General features: G+C 59.9%; 4 protein-coding genes across 4 annotated transcripts; all 4 read right to left on the bottom strand.

Moving 5' to 3' along the window:
• Positions 1-1,872: 1,872 nt before the first annotated feature.
• On the bottom strand, positions 1,873-2,214 carry LMJF_26_2090 (hypothetical protein; the record flags this gene model as incomplete). Its single annotated transcript, XM_001684163.1, has 1 exon — positions 1,873-2,214. One exon carries the CDS (start codon positions 2,212-2,214, stop codon positions 1,873-1,875), a length of 342 nt encoding a protein of 113 aa, XP_001684215.1.
• Positions 2,215-5,799: 3,585 nt separating this feature from the next.
• Positions 5,800-6,927, bottom strand: LMJF_26_2080 (conserved hypothetical protein; the record flags this gene model as incomplete). The annotated part of the gene is made up of 1 exon (XM_001684162.1): positions 5,800-6,927. The coding sequence occupies one exon, from the start codon at positions 6,925-6,927 to the stop codon at positions 5,800-5,802; it is 1,128 nt and encodes a 375-aa protein (XP_001684214.1).
• Positions 6,928-10,032: 3,105 nt separating this feature from the next.
• LMJF_26_2070 (putative cysteine peptidase, Clan CA,family C48) lies at positions 10,033-14,088 on the bottom strand (the record flags this gene model as incomplete). The annotated part of the gene is made up of 1 exon (XM_001684161.1): positions 10,033-14,088. One exon carries the CDS (start codon positions 14,086-14,088, stop codon positions 10,033-10,035), a length of 4,056 nt encoding a protein of 1,351 aa, XP_001684213.1.
• Positions 14,089-15,399: 1,311 nt separating this feature from the next.
• On the bottom strand, positions 15,400-18,699 carry LMJF_26_2060 (conserved hypothetical protein; the record flags this gene model as incomplete). Its single annotated transcript, XM_001684160.1, has 1 exon — positions 15,400-18,699. The coding sequence occupies one exon, from the start codon at positions 18,697-18,699 to the stop codon at positions 15,400-15,402; it is 3,300 nt and encodes a 1,099-aa protein (XP_001684212.1).
• Positions 18,700-19,311: the final 612 nt, after the last annotated feature.

The raw sequence follows: 19,311 nt of genomic DNA, 5'->3' as shown, positions 1-19,311 counted from the left end.
GTTGGAATAGGCGGAAAATGACGAGTGTGCATTAGAAGAGCTGGTCGCAGGACCCCACGTGATGCGCACCAACACCTGTGTGAAGACTCGACAGGACGGCGGGGCCATCGACAACGCATGATGAGGGGAAGCAGGGGCGTGTGAGCTTCGCCACCCGCGCACTCAAAGACTTGTAAAACACCGAAAGACGGGCCAGGGTGCCTCTCTCTTATTTGCGCTACCGCTGCTGCTATCGGTGCGGTCTTGCCGCCTCTGCGCATGCGTGCCCCGTGCCTTGCACACACACACACACACACCTCCCCTCTCAACAGCCTCCCCCTACTGCACTCCTCAGTGTCTTTCTCCACCCCATCCCACCCCCTGTTCTTGGCAAGTGAGGGAGAAAGACAGTCGGGATTGTCAGCCACGATCGCAGCTAAGGAGGAAAGGAGAGAGAGAGGTACACACACACACACACACACACACACATACACACGAGCACATGCACAGGGCATCTCCTGCCTCACAGAGCGGACCTCCTCCCCGATGGCCCTCTCCCTCTCCCTTCGTTCGTTGGCTCGTTGGTTGGTTGGGTTTCGTTGACGTTCTTATAAGTGGTGTTCCAACGGGATTGCATCAATGATTCAGGCGTAGACTCATTATGGCAGATCGACGGCGCACACGTGCGCGCACACACACACATACACATACACACACACAGACAGCCGCGACCACCCGGGAACCATAAAAGGGGCTAGCACGCGTGCGTGCGTGTCGAGGGGGAGAAAAGAGGGACAGCGAAGGGTGCTCATCCTGCTTACTCTTGTTGCTCGTGTGTATGTGTCTCTTGTGGAAGGCCGCTAGAACGGGTGAAAAAAATATATAAAGGAGTCGTACACGCACCCCAGCTGCCAGTCCATCCTTCCCCCTTCCCCCTTCCCCCTTCCCCCGCCCCCCGGCCCGTCCTTTCCCCGCTCGTCCATCTCCACCCTCAAGCCTTCGTCAAGCGTATAAGCAGCACAGCAAAACGCCCTTTTTTATATGCACCCGCTCGTACACTTGCAGTTGCCGGTCATCCTTCTCTTCGTCGTCGTCTCTCACACCCTGCTCGCTACCACTGCAGTGGGATGCACGAGATAAAAGCTTGCATGCCCCCCCCCTCACACACACACACACAGGAAGACGTGGAAGTGGCGTTAGACACGTCGGCGCACCAGCCTTTGCGGGGTGGGATGGGTGATGGGGGTTACGGGAAGGAGAAGGGAGGGAGCAAACAGTATTTGAAAAGGGGATCACAAAGCAGAAAAGGAATGAGAAGAGCGGCAGGACGAAGAAGGAAGGAAGGAGGGAGGGAGAGGAGTGTGGAGGTTTACGTTATCCATACCCTTGCACCAAAGCAACAACACGAGCTAATAACAAAAAGAAAAACAAATACACCGTCATCACCGTCATTGAGCGCCACCATCACATGCATTCAGCACAGGAAATAGATAATGAACACGAGAGCAAGGGCTGCCAGAACACGTAAAAGCATGAACACGCGCGCACATACCCACTGCGATAACGCAGGCAGTGCCACACACATACACACACACACACACACGTACGCGCACGCGCAAGCCGGGGAAACGGAGACGGAGACGGAGGGGAAGGGGGAGGAAGGGGCGAAGAGCAGAGGGTCTGCACTAGACACGAGTTCAACTTGCACTCGAAGCAAGACGAATTGAAACAAGCCCGGGTACAGTCACGCACAGACACGCAGAGATATGCGCTCATATCGCTCACTTCCTCTCCCCATCCACATTCTTCGCCTATGTTTGCCGCCACCCTCTACCCTCTCCCTCTCCCCCTACATATACACACACAACTGTCCCCAACCACCCTGATTCGTCTCTAAGGTTTCTTCTTCTGGGATTGCTGCGACAGCGACTCCTCTCGCCGCTGTACAACGTCGTACAGCCCGCTATCACGCCAGTCCACCGTGAAGTAGCTAATCATGAGCCCCAGGGGCACCGGCGGGCGTAGCTCCTCGTAATCGGAGTCGCCAGAGAGCATTTCGTCGATGTCGCTGAGGTTCACCTCCGACGCCGTGGCGAGCGGCGGCAGACTTGGCTGCCGCTCCGGAGTGCGAGACCAGGCCTTCTGCAAAGCCGCATAGTAGTCGAATCCCACAGGAACACTCTCCATCACGCTCAGCGCCCGGTCGCCGCGGTCTGGCAGCGACGCCGCGTTCATAGTACCGGCACCACCACCATCGACGCTACTCGGCGGCAGCGCGAAGACCACCCCGCTGCTTCGATGGAAGGGAAAGGGCGCGTGATCGCAGTGGAGCGGAACCAGTCCCTGTGCACGACGCTCGTCATCTGAATCGTCCTCGGAGGACGAGGACGCAACGCGAGCGCAACGCAGCCCGGCTGCAGCGGCCTCTGCCAACAGCTCATCGACCGTCGTCGCCGGCTGCTGTTGCTGCTGCTGAACCTTCCGCTGCCGACTTCGCTGCTGCAGCTGCGCCTGTCGCACCTGCTCACCCTCCGTCCACTCGAGCACAAGGACGGACTCGGCGTGCGAGAGCCACGAGACGGTTAGGTCGCGTGCCGCGCTGACGTCGATGGGGGTCGGCGTACACCCCCACGAGTCGTCGGGCACGCGAACAGCGGAGGACTGAATGCCCGTCGTTGTTACTTGCGGAAACCTTGAAGGAAGTGATCGGCTAAGAGACCACAACACGAGTCCGTTCTATGAGTGTGCGCGTGCCAGGCGCCGTCAGGGGGCGAAGAGAGAAAAGCTTGCACACACGCACACACACACACATGTATACATGCACGAAACCACACAAATGCCTTTGCACGCGAGTGCAGCGGTAGGGAGGGGAAGGGGGACCTGTAAGCGTGCGGGGAGGGGGCGGGGTCTCAGGACAGAAGCCAAGCAGCAAAAAAAAAAAAGCAAAGGGTAACGCGTGATGGAGGTGAGAAAGCAGGAGGTGACGACAGAAGAGAGTAGCGGTAACGCATCAGCTTCGATGAGGGTCGTGAAGGGAGCGAAGCGCAGGAAGCGCCGCCAAGAAGCACAGCCACACACACACACACACACACACACAAAACAGCAGCAACACGTCCCTTAAAGCATTATTATTTGTTCTTTCCGTCAGTGTGTGCCCATTTCTCTGCCACACAACATGAGGTCAAGCCCCACTCTTGCCCCCGCCCTGCCACAGGCCCCCATCGCACAGTGTGAGGCAGCCCTAGACACGCGTGCTACACCGATGCGCCGACGCAGCCATCTGAGAGCACGGTCCCTGCCTCGAACGCCTCCCACCCACCCGCCCCCAAAAAATGAGCCCAACATCTCGTTTCATTCCGAACAGATGGTCTTTGCGGTGATGTGAATTCGCCTTCACGTCTCTGAGCGGCAAGAGAACCTGAGGAAGGCAGAGCAAGGAGCAGAGGACATCAACGCGACACCAGAGAGGTCCAGCAAGCGAGTGGGAGAGAGGGCAACGTGCTGGCGCATGCCGCCGCCTGCAGAAACGAGGGAGACACAGACGCACGCGCGTGGAAGTACTTGTATGCGTACATACGACGTCGCCCATGAAAGCACTGGAAGGAGATACACAACGAGCGAAGGACAGAGAAATCCAAGCACAAACACAAGAAAAGAGGGGCGGGGCGGGGGGAGGCGCAGCCTCCACGAACACATCTTCCCTTCCCCCCCCCACGACACCACAAAAAAAAGCACGTCAAATGGCGCGGGGTACTCATCGCTCTCGATGACTGCGCCGAAGACGCTGACAGAGCAGCACTCATCACAGGCAGTCATCTACGTGAAGGAGTGCGAAGGAGACAGTGGAGACATGTGAAAGCGAAGCCAGTACACACAAAAAAAAAACAAGTGATGAGAATAGGAGCGCGCCTGTGGCTCAACAGTGCCCACGTATAAAAAAACGTCACAAGAAATGACCTCGCGACACATCACGTGCTGCCTCGTGGCCGCTAGTCAGATGTGCCTCCTCGTACCTCTCTTGTTCTCTCCATCTCTGGCATCTACCGTCGTCATGACCATCAGCACCGCAAAACGCACTACATAGCAACCCATCCATCGCCGCGACATGCATACACGCGCATGCAGCGGCACACTTTCATGCATGCACATGCAGACCCGGGCAGACCGGCAGGCAAGCAAGATAGGGTGAGGCGAAGGGAACACTGCGTCACAATCGGCATCATCGCAAAGAAAATAACGAGCATTCACACGCACGCTCACGTACACGCACGTTCACCTACATAGATGCTTCCATCTCTTCGCCAGCGTGCGAGAGCGGGAGGGAGAGAGAGAGAGATGCACCGAGGCCGTCAGGCGAGTCCGGCGTATTCGTCCCATTCGATCCGGCTGCTGGGGAGGTGTGTGCACATATATATATATATGTGTGTGTGTGTGTGATCGTGCCGCCTACACACCGAGAGGGCCGTACCGGCAGGCACACCGCGTCCTCGATACAAGGGCACAGACACGCGCATATGACTGCGCCTGTGGGCTGGCGAGAGTGCGGTGCCACCCGTCCTTCCTCCTTCCTGCCTCACCGGGTGCAGACGCGAAGGGGGTCGTGGGTGGGCGGGGCCTACTCTGACAACGCGGACACTGACAGTGACGGGAGAGGGAGAAGGGGCCCATGAGGTCACTGGAGCCCCTTCTCAGAGAAAAGGGACGCCAGAAGCAACGCATACAGGCACGAAAAAGACGGCGCTTGCACTGAGAATAAACAAGTAAACTCGACCGCCCCCCCCTCCCCCGATCTCGTCTCGCGCCGCCATGACCCCCACGCAAGCGCACAATGATAGACGAACCAAGGAAAAGCAGTGCTTCCGCGGGCGCCGGCGCACACGCATGCGCTCGCGTAGGCGGGCGCGAGTGAAAAGGTGCGGAGGGGAGGAAAAGTGTCAGCAGGAAGAGGAAGAGGAAGAGGGAGCGGTGTCTCCTCTCGCTAAAATTTCTTTTCGTGTGCCGTAAAGCATGGGGCGAAGCCCCACTCTACGGCGCCCTGTCACAGGCACCCATCCGCGTGGTGTGAAGCAGCCTTAGGCACGCATCACAGCAGTGCGCTGACCCAGTCTTCTGAGCACCGTATCTGGCCCCAACTATACCCACCCACCTCTCGCTCCGCAGGTCACTTAACAGCTGCTCCCATTGTGCTGGCCGCCAGGTGGCGCATCTCCCCCTGAGGGTGGCGCTGGCCCCCTTCATCAGTGGGCAGCAAGGGCCACGTAGGATGCGTTCAAGTCACCATGGCACTCTGTTGGTCATATCTTTGGCACAAGCGTGTTCATGGTCGCACACCGCTTCGACGCAACGCCACCCAGGATCTGGCCTGGTCACCACCACAAGTGGTTCGGCATTTGGCAGAGGTATAGAAGGGGGGAGAGGGTGACTGACTTTCCGGATGCAGATTGGGTACTGGACCCTGCGATGCCACCACACACTGAGGGGTGTGTCTGCCTATCGACAGGGATCTTAGCTCGGGGACAGAAAAAAACATGAAACCACGCTGAGACACAGCCACCACACCGTTTGGGGCGCGTGGGAGACACAGGAGACAGGGCCCCGCATGAGGGACCAACGAAAGAAAGAACAGGGATAAGAGAAGAGCGGTACATCGCCATCCCTACCTCCCTCTCTCCTGTCTTCTCTTCTGTCTGTGCCGGCACCATCGCCGCATAGCGCGCACGCACATTACATGAGCACCGCATGTATCTGAGACGGGCAACAATCACAAACAAACGAAAAAGGAGGTCCTTCCAAGAACATATGCCCGAAATTGTTGGGACACTAGCGCATCTGGTGGTCCTGAGCCGCTTCGAAGAGCCCCTCAGACCGCCATTGCGGCACGAAGAGATCGATCATGTACCCCAGCGGTACAGGCGGGCTCAGAACGTCGCCATTGGACTCGGAAACGGCCTCGAGGATGACCGAGTCGTTGAGGTCCTCCTCGTCCGTCGCCGGTGGCAGCGAGCGCTGCTCCTGGACCAGCCACCGCGATTGCAAGGCACGGAAGTAGTCGATGCCAACCGGCAGCGACGACACGACCAGCGGCGACGCTCCCTCTACCGAGTCGCTTAGAGGCTTCGGCAGTGCCTTGGGACTCTTCGGGCTGGTCGACTCCTTTGTTGAAGCTTTGGCGCGTGATGAACTCTGTTGCGTCCACGTCGTCGTGACGCGCAAGGTCAACCCTGTGCTGCGCCCTGTCCTCACGTCCACCGAGTCACATGTCAATGCGAGACCAGAGGGAGACTTTGCATGTGTCGGCGACGGCCATCCTGACAGCGCCGGGAATGTGGACGAGGAGGTCAATCCCGGCGTGTTGGAGGCAGCGGTGCTCGGACCGCTCTTTAACGATGTCTTCGTCCATGACAGCGTTGATTCTTCTGCTGCTGCCTCACGCCCTCGTGGCACCCCGCGTGCCCCGGTACTTGGAGCAGCAACCTCCTGCAGATCACGGTTCCACTCTGTAATGAGTGCCGCCTCCGTGTCGAGTATCCACGTCAGCGACGGATCCAGTGAGCCGCTCAGCGGGATTGGCGACGCAACGCACTGGACCGGCGACGGCGGAATGGAATCCAGGATATCTCCATAAGAGGGCCTCAAATGGGCTGTGCGCTCGTGGCAAGAGTCAGTGCGGCAGCTGTCACCCGCCAGGGCACTGGAGACAGCTCCCCGCTTCCTTTCCCGGCTGCGGACGTGAGCCGAGGCGTTGGAATGCTTGCTAGACTCACCACCCATCTTTGTTTTTGTTTTTGTTTCTCTGCTTTCCGGCTTCGGCAGAGCTGCCTTTGTTGTGTTGCGTCGCTTCGTGTTTTGTTTGGCTTCCTGCGAAGAGTGGCGGGGGTGGGGTCGGAGGGGAGGGGAGGGGTGGAAAGTATGTTTGACGGTGCACGGTGAAGGATCACGGCCGCACATAAATGACCAGATAAGGCAGACACACAAGGAACCACAGCAGCCGTGAAATGTACGACGAGGCACACACGCAGAGAGAGAGAGACACACCGAAGAGGAAGGGAGGAAGAGGCACAAGAAACGGAAAAAAGCAACTCGACTATCGAGAGAGAGAGAGAGACGAGGGAAAAGGAAGGGAGCTGCCCACGCACAAGCGCACCAACTCGCTCTCCCCGCGGACTCGATGAACGAACTGGGGAGAGGCAATGTTGGCTTCGTGCTACCGGGATCCGCAACGTTGATTCTACGCAGTGCACCGCCCTTTTACGAAAGCAATGACGGACAAGAAAATAGAAATACAGCGTGAACCAAAGTACATGCATACCCACCTTACCACGACGCGAAAAGGAAGAGAAGACAAGACGATGATGGAAGCGAAGCCAAACATGTGAGCAGAGGCTCTATGTGTCGAGGTGCCAGAGAAGAGAACAGGGAAGGGAGGGGGCGGCGCTGTGAAAAGAAGAGATGGAGGCAGCCGGAAACAGCACCCGAGGAGACTCTGCAGAAGAAAAGATGACGATGCGAATATCACTCTTCTGCTTCCTTACGAAGCCCAATGCGGCAGCTCGATTCCGTCCCTGCTTGGCGTCTAGCTCAACTTCCTTTGATGCGCTGGCTTACTCTCCTGTGTGGCGCTGTCCGAATTCTATGAGGCAAGTCTGTGGCGCCGTACACGTGCCAACGTGACTTGGGATAACTAATCGGTAAATGGAGGTGGTTGGGAGGGGAGGGGGAGGTGTAAGAGGCACTTGGATACGGGGATTGAAGCTTGTGCAAGCCACTGCGCTTGCCATACCGCTGTTGCTTGGCCTTCAGCAATGTCGGTCCCTGCTCGAGGCGACGCGGAAGCGACGAACAAAACAAACAACCGGCTTACAAGCAGCGTCGGAGAGCAGAGATGAGCGGAACGGAGCAGCGGTGGAAGGAGGAAGATGGTGTGGATGGAAAAGAAGGGAGTGAGGAAGGGAAGGGAAAGAAAGGAGGAAGCCACCGATGCGTGTCACTCTGCAGAAGTGAGGGTGAGTGGGTAGGTGGTGAGTTTGTATGTGTGCAAGATCGATGTGTGTGTGTGTGTGTGTGTTCGCGCGCGCGCTTCGGTCTCTGTGGAATTGGGTTGCTATGCCCCTTCTCTGTCGTCTCGGCGTTGCGCTGCGTCGAGGGGGGCAGAGATGGAAATAAGAAAGGAGCAGTCAAGCACAGCAAAGGCCCACCAGCCCACAGATGATGAAACTATATATATATATATATATATATATATGAAGGCAAAAACGAAGCCGAAGAAGGGGGGAAGAAAAGGCAGACAGTCAGCTAGATGAGGTGAGAAAAGGCACAGATGATCATGACAGAAGCAGGCGAAAGGGGAGGGGGTGGGAAGAGAATGAGCGGACCGCAACGAATATATACGAAATCACGCGCACGCGCGCACGCACACGTGACGCAGCAGCAACCGCAAAGGAAAACCAAAACTGCCTGAGGTACAGGGTGTAAGACAGAGAGCGGGAGATGCCTACGGGAAGACACATGCAAACTCAGCTACGCCGAGGAGGAAGAATCGCTGTTGATAGGAAATCCGCAGGGGAAGGGCGGAGAAAGGACGTGGGACGGCGAAGTGTGCAGCTGCTACCGAAAACAGAGGAGATAAAGACAACGCCACAAGACGAGGCAAACACAGTGAAGCGGGGAGAAATGAGGAAGAATGCATTACATGAAAGGGAAGTGGAGAACATGTCTGAGAAAAGCAGCAGAAAGAGCAGGCGATAAGAGGCACCGGTGAGAGGCGCCTCTCATCGTCTGTGACATCTCTGCCCCCCCCACACACACGCGCGCGCGTGTTAAATAACCATATTAGAAAGAGCTGAGCCGAGGGGCGTTCGGCAAGAGCAAGGACTCCAGGTGAAGGGGGGTAGAGAGGGGAGGGCCCTGGACTGTGTCGCTTGCCATCCACTCCTCACTTTTCGCGTTATGGTGCTCTCCTCTCCTTATCTTCTGTGGTTCTACTCTTCGGCAACCTGCGTTCCACCCGTCGAATATATCTCTCGTTTTAGCTTACCTTTTCGATCATTCACTTCGCTCCTCAACGAGTACCAGGAGGAGGAGGAGGGACAGCATCTGCGTTGACCTGCCGACCAGCAATCTTTCGTCCGCACGACATGACGCCAGCTAACGCACTCACGCACGCAAGTGCCCTCACCACAAGAGAAACATAACGCCACAGTGAGTCAAGCACGCGCACAGTGGCCAAAACAGGAGAGAAAAGGGAAGGAAGGCACTTTGTGCGTTCCGCATGCCCATTTCTCTGCCACACAACATGAGGTCAAGCCCCACTCTTGCCCCCGCCCTGCCACAGGCCCCCATCGCACAGTGTGAGGCAGCCCTAGACACGCGTGCTACACCGATGCGCCGACGCAGCCATCTGAGAGCACGGTCCCTGCCTCGAACGCCTCCCACCCACCCGCCTCGGAGGGCGCCTCACAGCTGCCCCCCGCCCCCGCCCCATCATGCCGGCAGCCGCCTGCTGCATCCCTCTCGGGGTCACACCCAGGCTCTCTGCATCAGCAGTGGGCAGTGTGGGAGACGGGCAGGCTACGCATCCGAGTCACTGGGACACTCCGCCCATCACATGAATGGCACAAACCTGCTCACATGCTCGCGGGGCGAGCCGACGCAACGCCATCCAGAACCTCACAGCAGACATCAACAGGGATGCATCGCGCTGCCCCCCCCCTGCGTCGTGGGTGATTGACCCTGTCACCACCAGCAGTGGTTCTGGCATTTCGCGGGGGATGGGGGAGGCTTCCTGGCTTCCCCAGACAGAGTGTGGACATACTGCGCCCTGTGGCGCCACACGGAGGTGCGTCCGCTCTTCATCAGGGCGGAGGAGAAGACTGTACATGGAAAATGAAAAAGGACTGAAATACCACTGAGCAATCACATCGCCCTCTCTCTCACGTGCGCCTCCCCACTAACAACACCTCTCTCCATATCTTACGGTACAGAGTGTTCATGTGCTTCTCTCTGTGTCTGCACGAGCGCATGTGGAATGCATGTTTGCAAATTTGTCTTGACCCGTCAGACGCCGCTCGACGACGACGTGTTCGCTGTTGGATACCGTCGCAGAAGTCGCTTGCTGAGCAGCTCCAGCAGAATGACTTCGCGCAGCCGGCTGACATCAGACTGGGTAAAACTCACCGCCACACCCTGGGCAACGCACCAGGCCACTTGGCATACAAAGACGCCGCAGTCATTGCCATTCGCCTGTTGCGGGATGTGGTCGAACCCACCTGTGAACCACTCCACCTCCGTGTCGCTCAGCTGCTCGGCAGGAAGAGCCGTCGCGGCGGTCAACGAGAGAGGTGGCGGTGGCGGCGTTGGCGCAGCCCGCACTGCGAGCGCTGCGCCAACGCCGCCGGCATCGCTCCCTCCCTGTAGCACCTTCTGTGATGTTTGTTCCACGAACAGCGCCTCTTGATGTCGTATCCGCTTCGCCGCGCGGTGCAGCTCGTCCAAGGAGTCATAAGGCTGTAGGGAGTCGAGAGGTGATATGGCAGTAGAACTCCCCTCCGTCACCAGCGTGTCGGTGAAGGGCACGTACGGCACGGCCACCACGCACGCCGAGGTCCACGGTGACGGTTGTGGTGCTGCAGAGGACGGCGAGTCCTGTGCAACGACGGACGCCGCCGCAGCGGGCGTGCATTCGGTGTTTACGAGGCCAAAGTGGCGCTTGCACTCACGCCACACATGCGAGAGATGTGCCAGTATCACAGCACCGCGCTGGCGCGCCCTGTCTGATCGGCTCATAGAGTCGTACATGACCCACCGGTCGTCCGCGCAATCAAGGACCGCCAAAGCCCAGTGCTGCGTCCCAATGTTCACGGGCACTAGCACCGCACGCACGCTACGCGGATCGGAGGGGCTGTACGGCTCTAGTAAATGCTTGCGATGGCGGAGCCAGCGGAATACGGCGCTGCTAGAGTCGAGCTGCGGCAGGCGTGGTGGAGGGCTTCGAAAACCGTCCACGCTCTGGCTCAGTTCAGATTCCACCTTCGTGTAGAAGTGCGTGCCCAGCGACGCGATACGGTGGCGGCATCGGGCCGCGGGCAAAGATGCGGTGGCCGCGCCTTCGGCTTCCACGCACAGCAGCTGCAAGTAATTGTTGATGACCTGGTCGTTCAGCCACGACCGCGGGCCCAAGGAAGCGAGCTGCCTGTAGCTGATCTCGTAGCCCCCAGTGTCGAACTTCACTGCAATGGCGTTGCTCGCACCGCGCGCGTAGACGGATTCGAGTACTTGGCGATCAGCGTCGTCCAGACGCAGGTGCTCGAGCGACACCGGCACACCACTGCGGATGTGCCGCATAACACCAGTGCAGACGAGTGGCTGCAACGTCGCTGCCGAGGACGCGGCAGAGCCGTCATTCAACGCTGTCGCCTGCGCCTTCGTTGGGCGCGGCTGCGTCAGCTCCACCATAAGCTGCCGCTCGATCCACTGCGTCAGCGCACGATCTGCCGCGCTGCTGTTCACGTCCATAGCGTGCTGCACATCACGCTGCACAAGGGGGACGCACACCTCACTCATTATGGCCTCATACACCGCCCGCACTGCGACATCGTGCGGGGTGTGCGTGGTGTCCGTCAGCAGACTTCGAAACGCATCTACTGCAGTCTCTGCCGCTACCTCGTGCACACAGCTCCTCCCGTCACGCGTGCGCGTCTCTGCACCACGGACATCTTGTGCATTGCCGTGGTACGATCGGCGGTGCTGCCCGGCGGAGATGATCGACGAGACATGCACACAAGATGGCGACCACGCGGGTAGTGCAGCGTTCGTTGCCTTGCCTACTGAAGGGTGCGACGGTACAGCTGCCACGTTCTGCTCCTGGTCCAGAGTCATCGGAGATGCGCGCTTCACGTCCTCAGGGTTGCTGGCCCTGTGGGCACGGATGCCACTGCCAGAGCCGTCGGCAGCGCCTCCGTCGAATTCCGTGAGCATCACCAGACTCTCGGTGAGGCGCGCTAGATCGTCGGCGTGCTCACGCGTTCGCTGAGCCGCCAGAGAGAGCACCGGCGGTTCACCACTCGACGACTGCACCTCCGATGTCGTCTGCCGCGCCACCAGCCCTCCCTGCTCTGCGCTGCACGCCGCCATCCCTGCCGCAATCGCGGCTCTCAGCTGCTCCAGCACATGCGCGCGAGTAGTTCGCTTAGAAGCAGCCGTAGCACCCTCAGTCACCTCTCCATCCCTGAGCATGTGGTCACCACCACTCCTGTCTGCCCACGTCGGTGGCAGCGCTGATTCCCACGGCGACGGCGCGGCGTCAGCAGCGCTGCGATACAACTCGGACGCAGTCGAGAACGGCGGAGAAGCGGCGGCCGAGTGTCGTGCACACGAGGACGCATCGAAGTGCTCCGCATCGGCCGCCGTCGTCGGCTTCGGCCACACACCCACACCGCGCAGGGAGCGCTTTGCTGCCACCAGATGCTGCCGCCGGCGCAGCCACCGCGCCACGCGCACACGCGACTGCGCAAGCAGTCGAGGCGCGCTTCGGAAGGAGTCCTCCGGGGCGTCTGATAATGCAGTCGCGGCACCGCCCAAGAGGTGCATGCGGAGGCCGCCAACCCGCGAGAAGGTGAAGCTGCCACTGTTCTCGTGCCGACCCGTCCGCCCCGCCTCTTGTCTGGGAATCGAATCGCCCGCAGCTTCAGTGCTCTGGAGAGTGACTCTGCCTCCTCCACTCACGCGGCTACCCCGACTCGAGCACGTCGAAGAAGCTATGGAGGTGTCCAAGTCTCCCTCTTCACCGTCGACTTGCCGACGATGGAGGGCTCCACCCCTGCCCCCCGCGCCGGCTTGCTGACGCGCACTCTCGCAAGGATGCGCCAGGAGAGCTTCGCTCCCCATGCGAGACAGCGACAAGACAGGTGTGGCCACGCCCGCTGGCACCGCCTCTGCCGTCATCTCGGCCATCTCTGCTCCTGGTGCCTGCTGGCCCTCCATCACGCTGTCGTCTACTGTGTCGTCTCGGTGGTCTCTGCGCGCACCACGTGGCTGAGCAGCGTCAGCCGGCCGCAGGAGCTCCAGCCTAACCGACTTTCCCCTGTCACTGGACAGGGACAGCGAGTGAGAGAGGCGACCAAGTATGCTGCGACCAGCTGCATCCAACCACGACAGCGACGAAAAAGGCGGAGCAGCAGGAGGAGCAGCAGGCGCTGACGGCATTGCCGCGGGCATCGCGTAGCTGGGGTGCTGCGCCTCCGCGCCTGCAACCGCAGATGGGGAAGCCGATAGCGTCGCTGGGTGAATTCGCTTGCTCACCTTGCTTGACATTCGTTGTAGCTCTCTTCTGCTCCGCCACCAGGCCTGTGCAGCCCGCACGAGGGCAGTGCGTTGGACAGCGCTTGTCAACACCCCTCGAAGACCACTATCTGCAGCGCTACTTGTGTGGCCGCTCAGGACGCGCCCAGTAGTTCCGCGCAAGCCTGCGCGAGTGAGCTCCTCCCCTTCGACAGCACCTCTCGGTTGTCGCCGCGACTGCACATCATCTCGCCGGAATGCGGCAGAGGCGCAGACGCCTCCACCACCCTGCCGCCACTGGCTAAGGCGGTCCTCTTCGGCGCGGTAGCGGCGCACCAGCGAGTCCATCACGAGGGCATACGGTGGCGGCGTCGACGAGTGCCTTATCGCCATGCTAGATGTTTGAGCGGATGCCGAAGATGCCGCTGCCAGCCCCTGCAGCCGCCCAGAACCAGTTTCAGCAGGCGCCGCCACGCTTGCACTCGATCGATGGATCAGATGAGAGTGTCGATGGTGCAGATGCCCAGAGAGGACCATGTTGGGCGGTGGCCGGATTGTCGGACTGCGCACGGGCCCCCCGACAGCGTCGGGCCTCGGCAGCACCGACCCAGGTCGTGCCACCGGATCATGCGCTTGTGTGTCCGCGGTCGCCGACGACGCTGAGGAGCTCATGAACGGTGTGAGCGACTGAAACGCATCACCGTTCGTGCTCTGAGGTGCGGGGCAAGGTTCCACGGCAACATCGGCGGTTACCGCGAAGGAAGGCGACGAAGAAGAGTTGAGGGACGCCCCCTCCGCGGCACAATGGTGGCGAGTCGACGGCTGCAAGTTCATGAAATAACACACATACACGCGCGCATACACACGCCGTCTCTGATTCTTGAAATGCGCACAATAACAACGAGGGCAAGAGGTATTCTCCTCTTTTTTGGGGTATGTTTGCGTGTGTGTGCGTCTGTGTGTGTGTGCTGCCCATGTTGCAGTTGACACAATGGTGTGGTGGAGGGAGAGGAGGAGGAGCGAAGGGGTAGTGCAGGGAGGTGGGAAAGGAAAGGCCTAGGCAGAGATAGAGAGCGCACAGGCAAGTCTGTCTGTGTACTGTTGTCCGTGCGTGTGAGTGTGCGTGCACATGCGTGTGCCGCGCCACCGCGCAGCTCGCCACGAGCTAATCGGCGCGTCTCACGCACATCGCACCATATCGAATGGGCGATGCGCGCCATCAACAAAGTCGACTGCTGAGCTCCTTTTTCCTTCGTTGCCACATTCATGTCGCCTTTCGTCGTCGTCTCCCCCCATTCCCCGTCCCCCTCCTGTTTTACCCTCGTCTAGCACTGTGGTGTGCGTGTGTCGCGCACGGTGATCCTCGTCTCGTCTCTAAGAGGCGCCGGGTAAAGCAAAAATTAGGGAAACAGAGGGTGCCTGCACGCACACACGCACAGAAAGAAGGTGAGGCCTCCGTGTATGTGGGGGGGGGGGAGAGGGGGATGTCTGCTCATGCTTTGCTTCGACCCCCTTGTAGCAGAGGGAGGCGAGAGCAGAGAGGGGTTTGGGGTGCAGATGGGTGGATTGGGGGAGATGGGGGAGAGTGCGCTCCTTTATCCCCGGCGGAGCACAGATACGCAGAAGCGCCCTTGGCTTCTGTGTGTAGGTATGTCTGTATAGGGTGCACGTGTCTCATCGGCTGGCAAGAGAATCCGACGGCACGCGTGTGCAAGCACGACGACGACACTAAACGCAAAACAATATCCAACGCAAAGAAAATAGAGCACGCAAGCAAGGGCCCGACCCAGAGGAGGGGCGAGAGAAACGTAGTGAAAGGGAGGAGGCGGGGTGGGAGCCCGGAGAGCACACAGATACGATCGGCCCGTGGGGTGTGGAGGGTGATGGGCCACACGACATCTGAAGAGGCCTTGAAGAGAGTAGGGAAGGCAAGAGCGGCGAGTGGTCACACGCGCATGCCAGTGCAAAGCAGCGCAGACGGTGATCCGTTGGGTAGTCGGGACAGAAGCGGGGAGGGGGACGAACGAAAAGCACACGCGTTAGCTTTGCACTTCTCCCACACGCACGCACGCACACACACACACACACACACCAACCACCACCCACAGCTTTGCGACAACTTCCGTCCATCTGTGAGCGGGTAAGCTATCGCTTCGCAGAGAGCACCGGCAGGCCGGCTGCTTTCGCTGCGGCGTCGAAGCTGATCGAGGCCATCCACGGTGCTTCGGGCATCTGCACTGTCTTACCCTCGGCTTCCGCCACCGACGGTGCCGCGATCCAGTCACCCAGCATGAAGTAGCGAGATCGAAGTAGCTCCGCGGCGGTGGGGCGTTTTGCGGGATCGGGCTGCAGGCACCAGCGCAGCATCTTCTTGCACTCATCCGAGAGGTGAGGAGGCAGGCGCACCGCAATCGACCCGGCGTACGGTGAGGCGGACTCTGGCTGCTCCTTCTCCTTGCTGGCGGCGTCGTGGTTCTGTAACAGAGCAGTGATGCGGGTCTGGTACCACTTATTGAGATTCTCGCTTAGGCGAGCGCCGTACACATCCTCGTCGCGACGCGTCAAAGGCTTGGGCAGATTCTCTGGCAGGCATTCCTTCATGATGACACCTCCCTCCGAGACAAGCTCGACAAAGGTCATGGCAAAGGCGTAGATGTCGCTCGCAGTCGAGAATAGGCGCCGGTGCAGCACTTCTGGTGCCGCATGCGTGACAGTCACGTACTTGTGCACGGGAACGTCTTCTAGCCGTCTACAGTCAGCGAAGCCCAAGGCGCGACGAATCAGTGAGGTGTGATTCAGCTTCACCAGCGGCGCGCCGCCACGGCAGCGGCCAAGCGAGCCGGCCGCTTCAAACAGTGTCGTCCCAGAGCTCAGAGTCTGCGGCACGCAAAACTGCTCGGTAGAGAGACTCCCAACCACCGTCGGGGTGGAAGAGCTCGGTGCCTTATGCGTGACCTGCCGCTGGTGCAGCGGGCCCCCGCAGAAGAAAGTGGCGCGCGAGGTGGGTGGTGAAAGGAGGATGGGGAGGCGGCCGCGTGAGTTGTGCAGCGGCGTTTTGACGGGTTTCACGACGTAGTGGTCTGACGACAAGATCGCAATGCCGCCGAGACTCGTGTTCTTCAGCGGCACCACCCGCATCGGCGGCACCTCGAGTGCCTCCTCTGATAACATCGTCGACGCAAGCATCTCTGCATCCGCCTGGCCACGCACTCCGTCATGCGGGGACGGAAAGGGCACGCCGTCGCCCTCGTCGGTGTGCGTGAACTCGAACTCGCTCATAAAACGGCGGTAAGTCTCATGTAAGAGGAGCTGGTGGGTGCCGTCGTCGCCGCTCGCCTCGGATATGCCAAAGGCACGCACACTATTGGCCCTGGTTTGCTTGCCCAGCGTGTGGGTATCGGCGTTTGCGTGTGCCGTCGACGGGCTACCCGAGGCCACCAGGCCCCCGCGAAAGCCGGTCTCCGTCAGGGATGCTGCCTGTAACGGTGAATCGAACAAGCCGACCTCCCCGGCACTCGTGAAGGAAGCGTTGTTGCCGTAGGACACCTCAACGCCGTTTCCACTCTCTATCATGCCCGTGTTACCGTTCCCCTGCTTGCAGGCCTGTGCGGCCACCGCACCTTGCCCACCCAAGGTTTTGGGGCTCTCATTGGGGTTGGCAGCGATCGCAGACACCTGCTGCGTACAGCTGTTCTTGTGCGCCAGCATGGAGACGCTGTGTGTCGGGCGGGCCTTGGCGCCGGCTGCCTTACCGGTGCGCCGAACCGAAGAAAACGCGTTTTTCCGCTGCTCGCCAGGAACGCCGCGGCGGTGCTTTAACAGCGGCGACGGGGTGCCGTTTGTCGGCTCATTCTCAAAGTCCTTTCGCTTCTGGCTGATGCTCGCGCTCGTCAGCGGCGGCGGCGGCCACTGCAGGTCCAGTGATCCCGGTGGCGGGTTCAGCAACCCCAGCGCCTTGCCCAGCTGCGACGGCGTCACACTCGTCAAGTCGCCGGTCGGCAGGTCGGAAATGTAGGCAGGAAAGTAGGTGTAGTAGACACTCTGAATCGGCCTGTGAAGGAAGATGGCCTTGGCGCACAGATCGTACTGCATCTCGCCCCTGTCGTGTATCTGCAGAAGCGCCAGGAGGACGTCTCGCATGTAGGCGCGCGCGGTCAGCTCATGCAGCCGCCTTCGCTCAAAACGCGACGGCATCTCCTTTACCTGGAACCCACGCAGAGTGCCATGCTTGGCGTACTCGAGATACAAGCGCAGTTTGCGCGGTGTGCCACCGACCGCGTTTTCCTGCTGCGACTTCAGGCTGGAGTTCGAGTGGCGATTCAAAAGGCTGGTGAGTAGGTGGGTGCCGCTGCGAGAGAGCAGCTTCCTGTGATCCTCTCCACGACCAGCGGAGCCTGTAGCGAGATCACCGGAAGCGGAGAGCCCGCCAGCAGCCGCGCCGCCATTGCCGCCGTGGTTTTCCCGTCCGGGAAAAAACTGGTACGATGCCTCTGGCACAGCCATGGAGATGCCTTCAGCAAAAACGTACTCCAGCTGGTAGCAGCGGAGGAGGTGTGGGCAGTACGTCGACAGCCGCGCCCACCGTCGCACCTCGAGGCAGACCTGCTCCAACACACAGCTAGAGGTGTAGTTGTTGTACAGAAAAAACTCTTTCATTGCTATGATGTAGTGCGACACAGCTGTGCAGGTCGGAGCAGCCGTCGGTGTCGAAGCGGGAGCGGAGACCGGTCCAGCAATCGCGCTGGCGTCGATGATGTCGCCGCCGGAGTTGAGGCTCTTTGCCGAGCTCACGTCCCCACCAAAGCTGGGGGAGGAGCGATCGCGGCCGGCTGCGCATGCGGCCGCACTGCCGGTGTTGCCTCGCCGTGCCGGGGCATACCGCGGCGACGTCGCATTCACCGCCTCCTCCGAGAGCCCAGTGAAAACGGAGAGGTGCGCAAGGTGAACCTCGCTGTACATGCCCTTCGCAATACATGTGTCGCCGGCTAGCGGTTGGAGCTGATAAACCGTCAGTGTCCGCGCCGGCGGACTGACGTGCTGGCCGCCGGCGTTCGTCGAGTCACCATTCGTGTTGCGGTGAAACGCCGGGCCAGTCGTGCCTTTAGTTCCTGCCGGAGTGCCGCCTTTGTCGCCTGTCACATCCGGTGCGAGGACAGCGTCGTCGGTCACCGCTGGCAGAATGCCCTGCGCCACCGCGACACAGCGCAGCTCCATGACATACTTGTGGTACGCCTTGGCCGTCTCATCATCAGGGCGGAACGCCGAGATGCCCTTGTCGCCTGCCTTGCCGTTGTTTTGCGCGGGGGCGCCGACGCCACGAAAAACCACGCCGTTGACGTTGTGGAGCGCCTTGCCCTTCTTCCCACTCGCCAGCGGATCATCCGGACCGCTGGCGTCGCCGCGGTGCAGCGGGCCCAGCCGACCTTTGAAGCTTTTACACCCCATTACAGTCCACCTGTCGAGCACGTGCAACTTTCCGTTCCCTGCGACTACGCGGCAGGGCAGGCGACAACAACGAGCAAGCGAGAGAGCGAGAGCGGCAACAACAACACCAACAACAACAACAAAAAAAAGCGAAGAGACGTGACGGAAAAACGACGAAGAGCAGGCGGGCGAACAAAGTGAATGCGCACGGAAGACGGACACACGCACACGCACGAAGCCGCACGGTACACATCCACCGGCACAGAAAGAGAGAGAGAGAGAGAGAGAGAGAGACAGACTCGCAACGAGAGAAAGACAGTGCCGAGGCTCAATATCGAATTTCCTGTCCTCACGCCGTATCGCCGCCTCGCTCGCTCTCCTCTTTTTGATCAGTGCACGTGGGTCGGCACGTCTGGATCTGCCAGAGTTCGTAGGTGCACCTTCAATCACGCAACTATGCGGGTGTCGTAGCTGAGTCTGTAGATACACGGGTAGCGACAAAATCGAAGCACACACAGAGAGAGAAATAAGGACAGCAAGGCACACACACACACACACACACGGAAGCGAAAGAAGAGCGAGCGGGCACAAGAATGAAGAATGCAAGAACACAACCGTCACCCAACGTTACGC

The sequence above is a fragment of the Leishmania major genome, chromosome 26, assembly GCF_000002725.2.
Source record: "Leishmania major strain Friedlin complete genome, chromosome 26".
Classification (NCBI taxonomy): domain Eukaryota; phylum Euglenozoa; class Kinetoplastea; order Trypanosomatida; family Trypanosomatidae; genus Leishmania; species Leishmania major.
This window is presented reverse-complemented; position numbering and strand designations above follow the sequence as displayed.